Source organism: Cherax quadricarinatus, chromosome 40 (genome assembly GCF_038502225.1).
Source record: "Cherax quadricarinatus isolate ZL_2023a chromosome 40, ASM3850222v1, whole genome shotgun sequence".
In the NCBI taxonomy this organism is placed as follows: Eukaryota; Metazoa; Arthropoda; class Malacostraca; order Decapoda; family Parastacidae; genus Cherax; species Cherax quadricarinatus.
In genome coordinates, this window is record NC_091331.1 from 12,228,608 (window position 1) to 12,238,376 (window position 9,769).

The window sequence follows — 9,769 nt, forward strand, 5'->3', positions numbered from 1 at the left end:
GAAAATCTGCAAAAATCAAATATTTCTGCTTCTCTGGACCCTTTTTCAAGAGACTTCCAGTCCAGAAACTGACCAAAATCAATCTCTCTTTCATTAGTATGTCTTCTGTGAAACCTAAAAAAAATGTTCCAGAAAAACACCTCAAAGTCATTCTTTTAAACCAAACACAAGATAAGAGATTTGCTTTTCCCATCATTCACTGGGTGGGGCAGGATTTTTTTAATACTGTGCACACTCACTGTACAGACCCATACTCTCATGTCCAGACTAAAATTTATTGCTCACAGCATATTTGAGAGTGCTGTGCCTAAAATATAGATCTACATGGTGTCAGTAACAGATGAGACAATGCAAGGGTTAAATAACATCTGGATGAAGAAAAACCTTCATTATAATATAATATAATTAATTTGTGTATCTATATCTCTAAATGGCTTTTTCTGTATTTAAATTGGTTCCTCTTTATTTTATATTTCTTCAGTTCTGCAGCCCCTCAGTGAGGGGCTCTTGATCTAAGGAATTGAATCTATATGTATCCTCCCTTTCTATGGATTGAGCCTAATTAACTCATTTTCCTAGGTGCTGTATAACCCCTATGAATGTAGCACCCCATAATAATAATAATAAATCAAGTATACAGTAAGAAAATGGTGGTCTGAATATAGCAGCTTCTTAATTTTTGGAATCCATTACATTCTTCTCTTTTATTTAGTGTACTGGACTGTTGCCTAATATTTTTTCTACTTCAGTCTATCATTCCTTCTGGTATGTCTATGAATTTACAACTAACCCACAGTTTGGAAAAAAACACTTTAGATGGCATTAAGGTGAGTTCTGGACCAGTATCATGTCATGAGAAACTTAATAACGGTGTAGGATAGACAAAAGCATTGTCTAAAGTTTACTCCAATTGTCGATTGGTTAGGAATTGTTTGGGCCATGGTACTATATCTTTTATTCTTCATATCCATAAGTTAAAATGCTGAAGAAAGTATTAAAGGAGCATTTATTAGATGTACAGTGGAACCTCAAATATCGAACTGCTCCCAACTCAACCAATTATGTAAGTGTATTTTTGTAAAGGTTGGAGGGAGGGGGTAAAGGAGGTTTTGTGTGCGAGGGGCTTGGACTTCCAGCAGGCATGCGTGAGCGTGTTTGATAGGAGTGAATGGAGACAAATGGTTTTTAATACTTGACGTGCTGTTGGAGTGTGAGCAAAGTAACATTTATGAAGGGATTCAGGAAAACCGGCAGGCCGGACTTGAGTCCTGGAGATGGGAAGTACAGTTCCTGCACTCTGAAGGAGGGGTGTTAATGTTGCAGTTTAAAAACTGTAGTGTAAAGCACCCTTCTGGCAAGACAGTGATGGAGTGAATGATGGTGGAAGTTTTTCTTTTTCGGGCCACCCTGCCTTGGTGGGAATCGGCCAGTGTGATAATAAATATAAAAAAAAAAATTTTGTAAATGCTTTCATAAGTGTATTTTTGAGGGTCTGAAATAAACTAATCTAATTTACATTATTCCTGATGGGAATAAATTCGTTAGGTAACGGAACTCGAACAGCTGTCTGGAATGAAGAAAATTCGATATTTGAGGTTCCACTGTATTAGTATTCATTCATTAACCCTTAAACTGTTCAAAGAGATCTATGTTCACATGCGTAGTGCTCCAAAAGTAGATCTACGTTTTTTTACATATTTTCAAATATAACAAAAAAAAATAGATCAAAGTTTTTAACACGTTTTCAAATGCAAAAAAAAAAAAATCTACTTTTTTTACATACTTTCAAATGTTGAAAAAACGTAGATCTACGATTGGACAGTTTAAGGGTTAAAGGATGGCAGTTGATTATTACCAGAATAGCTTGGAAATACCTAGGTAGTAGGTTGGCAGATAGCAACGGCCCAGGGAGGTACTACCATCCTGCCAAGTAAGTGTGAAACAGAAGCCTGTAATTGTTTTACATGATGGTAGGATTGTTGGTGTCTTTTTTGTCTCATAAACATAAACGATCTGTTGGAGTGTGAGCAGGGTAATATTTAGTGAAGGGATTCAGGGAAACCGGTTATTTTATATAACCGGACTTGAGTCCTGGAAATGGGAAGTACAGTACAATGCCTGCACTCTAAAGGAGGGGTTTGGGATACTGGCAGTTTGGAGAGATATGTTGTGTTTTTATACATATATACTTCTAAACTGTTGTATTCTGGGCACCTCTGCAAAAACAGTGATTATGTGTGAGCGAGGTGAATGTGTTGAATGATGATGAAAGTTTTTTCTTTTTGGGGATTTTCTTTCTCTTTGGGTCTCCCTGCCTTGGTGGGAGATGGCTGACTTGTTGAAAAAAAAAAAATGCAAGATTTCAGGTACGTATTGCTACTTCTACTTACACTTAGGTCACGCTACACATGCATGTACAAGCATATATATATACACATCCCTCTGGGTTTTCTTTTATTTTTTTACTAGTTCCTGGTCTTGTTTATTTCTTCTTATTTCCATGGGGAAGTGGAACAGAATTCTTCCTCTGTAAGCCATGCGTGTCTTAAGAGGTGACTAAAATGCCGGGAGCAAGGGGCTAGTAACCCCTTTTCCTGTATCATTACTAAAGTTAAAAAGAGAAACTTGTTTTTCTTTTTGGGCCACCCTGCCTCGGTGGGATATGGCCGGTTTGTTGAAAGAAGAAACATGCAAGATTTCAGGTAAATCTTTCTACTTCTCCTTACACTTAGATCACACTGCACATGCATAGACAAGCATATATATACACACTCCTCTCTGGGTTTTCTTCTGTTTTCCTAATAGTTTTTGTTCCTGTTTATTTTCCCTTATCGGGACCTGTAGGGTGCCAGATTAGTGATTTTGCTGGATTACAGAGTGGTTAGGTTAAAACACACTTAACCCAATGGCGATATTTATGCATCAGCGATTTCACCCACCTTATGCCCCATTTTTGTCCCATGCCATTATTCCAGTCTACCAAACCCATGGCTATTTTGCTAGTATTCCTTCTATTCTGTCGATTGAGTACAAGAAACTATCCATTCACCTATTTCAACTACCCAATAAACTGGTCAGAAATCGGTAATTTCACCAGTTTCACACAAATTTCAAAAGATGCCAATTTCAAAATAGGGTCCAGAATAAACAATACAGACATTCCTAGCACTAAAATAACATTCTCTTTCATTAATCACGTCCCTAGGCCCCTGTTATATTATGCTTGCTTTCCATTTTGAATTTTTATTCACACAAAAAATAGTAGATATATTGTTATGCAGACTACTGCATTATTGTAATATTTGTATAAATAATGTCAACCCATTCGTGACTATGTATTAGACCAGCCAGTTGAACACGTATTGGACAGTAACGTCATTTGTTTGCTCTTGAACATCAGCAAAAATCAAACATTTCTGCTACTTTGAGCTCAATTTTAAGGTACTTTCAGGTGTGAAGCCAAACAAAATTATATCTATTTCTGTAATATATCTTCCATTCTATTAAATGAGACAAAAAAAAAAAAAAGAGAGAATACAACCATACAAACCATATGAAAATACACCGCAAAGTCAGGTCTTCACCATAAACACTGTTGCAGCTTTTTTCTCATTATGCACTGCATGCTGCAGGATTTTTTTTTATTTAGTGCACACTTACCACACAGACCTATTCTCTCATATGTAGGCCCAAATTTACTGGTCACACCTTATCTGACTGAGCTGAGCTCATAGCAACCGACAGTGACTTCAAAGCCACCTTATCTTTTATGGACTATGTATGGTGTATGTTCTTTACACAATGAGAAGCAGGTCTTTTATTTGTTGGAACCATGGCTAGGACTAAAAGTGAGCAGGTTATAACAATAAATGGAAAAAAAGAAATTGGAATGACTTATGCAGCAAGTAGCGCCACCAAACAGTAGTGGCAGGTTTGTGTGGTGACCCCGGAAATTTGAAGTTATGCTAGCCGAAATTAGTGCCGGATTACTGATGGAACCGGATTACAGATTGCCGGATTACTGATGGCCAACCTGTACTAAATTTAAAAGGAGAAACTTTCGTTTTTTTTCTTCTGGGCCTCCTTGCCTCGGTGGGATATGGCCAGTTTGTTGAAAGAAGATGAACTTGGAAATACTGTGGTTTAAAATTTAGCTAAATTATCTCCATTAACTAAACATGAAATGTTATTTCAGAATCCTGCATTTCAAGAATTAGAAGATAGTCATGAAGATTTTGTGTCCCTTGGTCTTGACAAGGAAATGCAGTCTCAGCTAAATAAATTAGGATTTGAGAAACCTACAAATATACAGGTAATAATTACTACTGTTCGGTTGTAATGTAAATGATGAGTCATAAAATAATAAACATAGTTTCAAAAGTATTTATGACAGAAGTAGATGACATCAGCTAACAAAGTTAATAGGAAGAACCAAACGTTGAAGCTCAACACCTGTTAACTCAGCTAGGTAATTACATAAGACTAGAAATAATACCCTGCTTCAGTGCTGCAATTGGGGATTTACCATTATCAGCTCAAAATACCAGAGTATGGTAAATATTCATACTGACATGATTTTCATTCTCAGGTAATTAAGTGGATTTATCAGTATTTTATCATTTCAGTCTTTAGCAATTCCACATTTGTTGGAAGGCAAGAATGCACTAATTGCTGCAGAAACTGGAAATGGGAAGACGCTGGCATTCATCACTCCAATGCTACAGCAAATACGACAACGCATGAAAATCTTTGGAACCAACTTGCCAATGAACTCGCCCCTTGGTCTTGTCATTGTGCCAGGCCGAGAACTGGCTGAACAGATTCATGTAGGTAGTTACTTCTAAGTTTGCCTCTGTGTAAGGTTATAGAAAGAGCAAAAAGACAATACTGTGACTGGAACAATACACAAATATCCCACACATGGGAGAGAGAAGCTTATGTCGTTGTAAGCTCCTCTCCTATGTGTGGGTTATTTGTGTAAGGTTATAGTCAGAAGCTTATTCAACGTCTTGGAAGTGGCAAAGAAGTCATGGTAAGTGCAAAAATTTTTGCGAGAAAATAGGATGCCATTCACCTTGGACAAACAAAATTAACCAAAAATTGTCCAACAACATAAGCCGCACTGTCTTCATCTGATCTTAATTTGTTTGCATACCTGTGTATTTTGATGTTAAAATAGTCTTTTGTTTGCACATTTGAAGTATAGTTTTATGATTTTTGTATTTAAGGACATAAGAAAGGAGGAACACTGCAGTAGGCATGTTGGCCCATACTGATAAATCCAACCTACTAACAATATTTGCCTGACCCATTTTCAACGCTACCCAAGCAATAAGCTTTGATAAATTATTTACTCATGTGCAAGTCAGACTCGAATCCAACTCCTCTCACTCATGTTTTTATCCAACCTAAACTTGAAGCTACCCAAGGTTTTAGCTTCAATCACCCTACTAGGCAGACTGTTCCACTCATCAACTACCCTATTTCCAAACCAGTGCTTTCCTATATCCTTTCTAAATCTAAACTTACCTAATTTGAATCCATTATTGTGGGTTCTATCTTTGAGGGATATCCTCTAGACTATTTATATCCCCTCTATTGATACCCATCTTCCGCTTGCACACTTCAGTCATGTCTCCCCTCATTTTTCGTCTTTCAAGTGAATGTAATTAAAGAGGCTTCAATCTTTCTTCATACGGAAGATTTCTAATGCTATGTATTAATATTGTCATTCTTCGCAAAATGTTTTCTAATGAATTTATATCCATTCTATAATATGGAGACCAGAACTGAGTTGCATAATTTAGACGAGGCCTTACTAATGATGCATAAAGCTGTAGTATAACTGTTGGACTTCTGTTGCTTACACTTCTCAATATAAATCCCAGTAATCTGTTTACCTCATTATGTACACTTTAGCATTGCTGTCTTGGTTTAAGGTTGCTGCTTTTCATAACCACCAAGTCCTTTTCGCAGTCTGTATGGGTAACTTCTACATTATTTAGCTCATAAGCGCTAGGGTTATGGACATTCTTGAGCTTCAGAAATTTGCATTTATCTACACTGTTCTGTATCTGCCACTTTTCTGACCAAGAATTGAATTTTGTCTAAATCCTCCTGAAGTTCTGTGACATCTACATTTGAATCCATTATCTTACCTATCTTCATGTTATCAGCGAATTTGCTCATATCACTAGTAATTCCCTCATCAAGGTCATAGATATATATACTTTTTTTTTTTTTTTTTTTTTTAAACAAGTCGGCCGTCTCCCACCGAGGCAGGGTGACCCAAAAAAGAAAGAAAATCCCCAAAAAGAAAATACTTTCATCATCATTCAACACTTTCACCACACTCGCACATTATCACTGTTTTTGCAGAGGTGCTCAGAATACAACAGTCTAGAAGCATACACATATAAAGATACACAACATATCCCTCCAAACTGCCAATATATATATTTTTTTTTTTTTCAACAAGTCGGCCGTCTCCCACCGAGGCAGGGTGACCCAAAAAAAAAGAAAGAAAATCCCCAAAAAGAAAATACTTTCATCATCATTCAACACTTTCACCGCACTCACACATTATCACTGCTTTTGCAGAGGTGCTCAGAATACAACAGTTTAGAAGCATATACGTATAAAGATACACAACATATCCCTCCAAACTGCCAATATCCCAAACCCCTCCTTTAAAGTGCAGGCATTGTACTTCCCATTTCCAGGACTCAAGTCCGACTATATGAAAATAACCGGTTTCCCTGAATCCCTTCACTAAATATTACCCTGCTCACACTCCAACAGATCGTCAGGTCCCAAGTATCATTCGTCTCCATTCACTCCTATCTAACACGCCCACGCACGCCCGCTGGAAGTCCAAGCCCCTCGCCCACAAAACCTCCTTTACCCCCTCTTTCCAACCCTTTCGAGGACGACCCCTACCCCTCTTTCCTTCCCCTATAGATTTATATGCTTTCCATGTCATTCTACTTTGATCCATTCTCTCTAAATGACCAAACCACCTCAACAACCCCTCTTCTGCCCTCTGACTAATGCTTTTATTAACTCCACACCTTCTCCTAATTTCCACACTCCGAATTTTCTGCATAATATTTACACCACACATTGCCCTTAAACAGGACATCTCCACTGCCTCCAACCGTCTCCTCGCTGCTGCATTTACCACCCAAGCTTCACATCCATATAAGAGTGTTGGTACTACTATACTTTCATACATTCCCTTCTTTGCCTCCATCGATAACGTTTTTTGACTCCACATATACCTCAACGCACCACTCGCCTTTTTTCCCTCATCAATTCTATGATTAACCTCATCCTTCATAAATCCATCCGCCGACACGTCAACTCCCAAGTATCTGAAAACATTCACTTCTTCCATACTCCTCCTCCCCAATTTGATATCCAATTTTTCTTTATCTAAATCATTTGATACCCTCATCACCTTACTCTTTTCTATGTTCACTTTCAACTTTCTACCTTTACACACATTCTCAAACTCATCCACTAACCTTTGCAATTTTTCTTTAGAATCTCCCATAAGCACAGTATCATCTGCAAAAAGTAACTGTGTCAATTCCCATTTTGAATTTGATTCCCCATAATTTAATCCCACCCCTCTCCCGAACACCCTAGCATTTACTTCTTTTACAACCCCATCTATAAATATATTAAACAACCATGGTGACATTACACATCCCTGTCTAAGACCTACTTTTACCGGGAAGTATTCTCCCTCTCTTCTACACACCCTAACCTGGGCCTCACTATCCTCATAAAAGCTCTTTACAGCATTTAGTAACTTACCACCTATTCCATAAACTTGCAACATCTGCCACATTGCTCCTCTATCCACTCTATCATATGCCTTTTCTAAATCCATAAATGCAATAAAAACTTCCCTACCTTTATCTAAATACTGTTCACATATATGCTTCAATGTAAACACTTGATCTACACATCCCCTACCCACTCTGAAGCCTCCTTGCTCATCCGCAATTCTACATTCTGTCTTACCTCTAATTCTTTCAATTATAACTCTACCGTATACTTTTCCTGGTATACTCAGTAAACTTATTCCTCTATAATTTTTACAATCTCTTTTGTCCCCTTTCCCTTTATATAAAGGGACTATACATGCTCTCTGCCAATCCCTAGGTACCTTCCCATCTTTCATACATTTATTAAACAAAAGTACCAACCACTCCAACACTATATCCCCCCTGCTTTTAACATTTCTGTCATGATCCCATCAGTTCCAGCTGCTTTACCCCCTTTCATTCTACGTAATGCCTCACGTACCTCCACCACACTTACATTACGCTCTTCTTCACTCCTAAAAGATGGTATACCTCCCTGGCCAGTGCATGAAATTACCGCCTCCCTTTCTTCCTCAACATTTAAAAGTTCCTCAAAATATTCTCGCCATCTACCTAATACCTCCCTCTCCCCATCTACTAACTCCCCTACTCTGTTTTTAATGGACAAATGAAAAGAAGTTGGATGTCCTGGCCCTAAGCGAAACAAAGCTGAAGGGGGTAGGAGAGTTTCAGTGGGGGGAAATAAATGGGATTAAATCTGGAGTATCTGAGAGAGTTAGAGCAAAGGAAGGGGTAGCAGTAATGTTAAATGATCAGTTATGGAAGGAGAAAAGAGAATATGAATGCGTAAATTCAAGAATTATGTGGATTAAAGTAAAGGTTGGATGCGAGAAGTGGGTCATAATAAGCGTGTATGCACCTGGAGAAGAGAGGAATGCAGAGGAGAGAGAGAGATTTTGGGAGATGTTAAGTGAATGTATAGGAGCCTTTGAACCAAGTGAGAGAGTAATTGTGGTAGGGGACTTGAATGCTAAAGTAGGAGAAACTTTTAGAGAGGGTGTGGTAGGTAAGTTTGGGGTGCCAGGTGTAAATGATAATGGGAGCCCTTTGATTGAACTTTGTATAGAAAGGGGTTTAGTTATAGGTAATACATATTTTAAGAAAAAGAGGATAAATAAGTATACACGATATGATGTAGGGCGAAATGACAGTAGTTTGTTGGATTATGTATTGGTAGATAAAAGACTGTTGAGTAGACTTCAGGATGTACATGTTTATAGAGGGGCCACAGATATATCAGATCACTTTCTAGTTGTAGCTACACTGAGAGTAAAAGGTAGATGGGATACAAGGAGAATAGAAGCATCAGGGAAGAGAGAGGTAAAGGTTTATAAACTAAAAGAGGAGGCAGTTAGGGTAAGATATAAACAGCTATTGGAGGATAGATGGGCTAATGAGAGCATAGGCAATGGGGTCGAAGAGGTATGGGGTAGGTTTAAAAATGTAGTGTTAGAGTGTTCAGCAGAAGTTTGTGGTTACAGGAAAGTGGGTGCAGGAGGGAAGAGGAGCGATTGGTGGAATGATGATGTAAAGAGAGTAGTAAGGGAGAAAAAGTTAGCATATGAGAAATTTTTACAAAGTAGAAGTGATGCAAGGAGGGAAGAGTATATGGAGAAAAAGAGAGAAGTTAAGAGAGTGGTGAAGCAATGTAAAAAGAGAGCAAATGAGAGAGTGGGTGAGATGTTATCAACAAATTTTGTTGAAAATAAGAAAAAGTTTTGGAGTGAGATTAACAAGTTAAGAAAGCCTAGAGAACAAATGGATTTGTCTGTTAAAAATAGGAGAGGAGAGTTATTAAATGGAGAGTTAGAGGTATTGGGAAGATGGAAGGAATATTTTGAGGAATTGTTAAATGTTGATGAAGATAGGGAAGC

General features: G+C 37.9%; 1 protein-coding gene across 1 annotated transcript in view; it reads left to right on the forward strand.

Moving 5' to 3' along the window:
* Positions 1 to 9,769, forward strand: part of Dbp21E2 (putative ATP-dependent RNA helicase Dbp21E2) — a 58,085-nt gene that overhangs the window by 9,156 nt on the left and 39,160 nt on the right. Inside the window, exons 4-5 of the mRNA XM_070092711.1 lie at positions 4,196 to 4,312; positions 4,626 to 4,826. Coding sequence (XP_069948812.1) covers positions 4,196 to 4,312; positions 4,626 to 4,826 — 318 coding nt within the window. The remainder of the gene's footprint in view (positions 1 to 4,195; positions 4,313 to 4,625; positions 4,827 to 9,769) is intronic.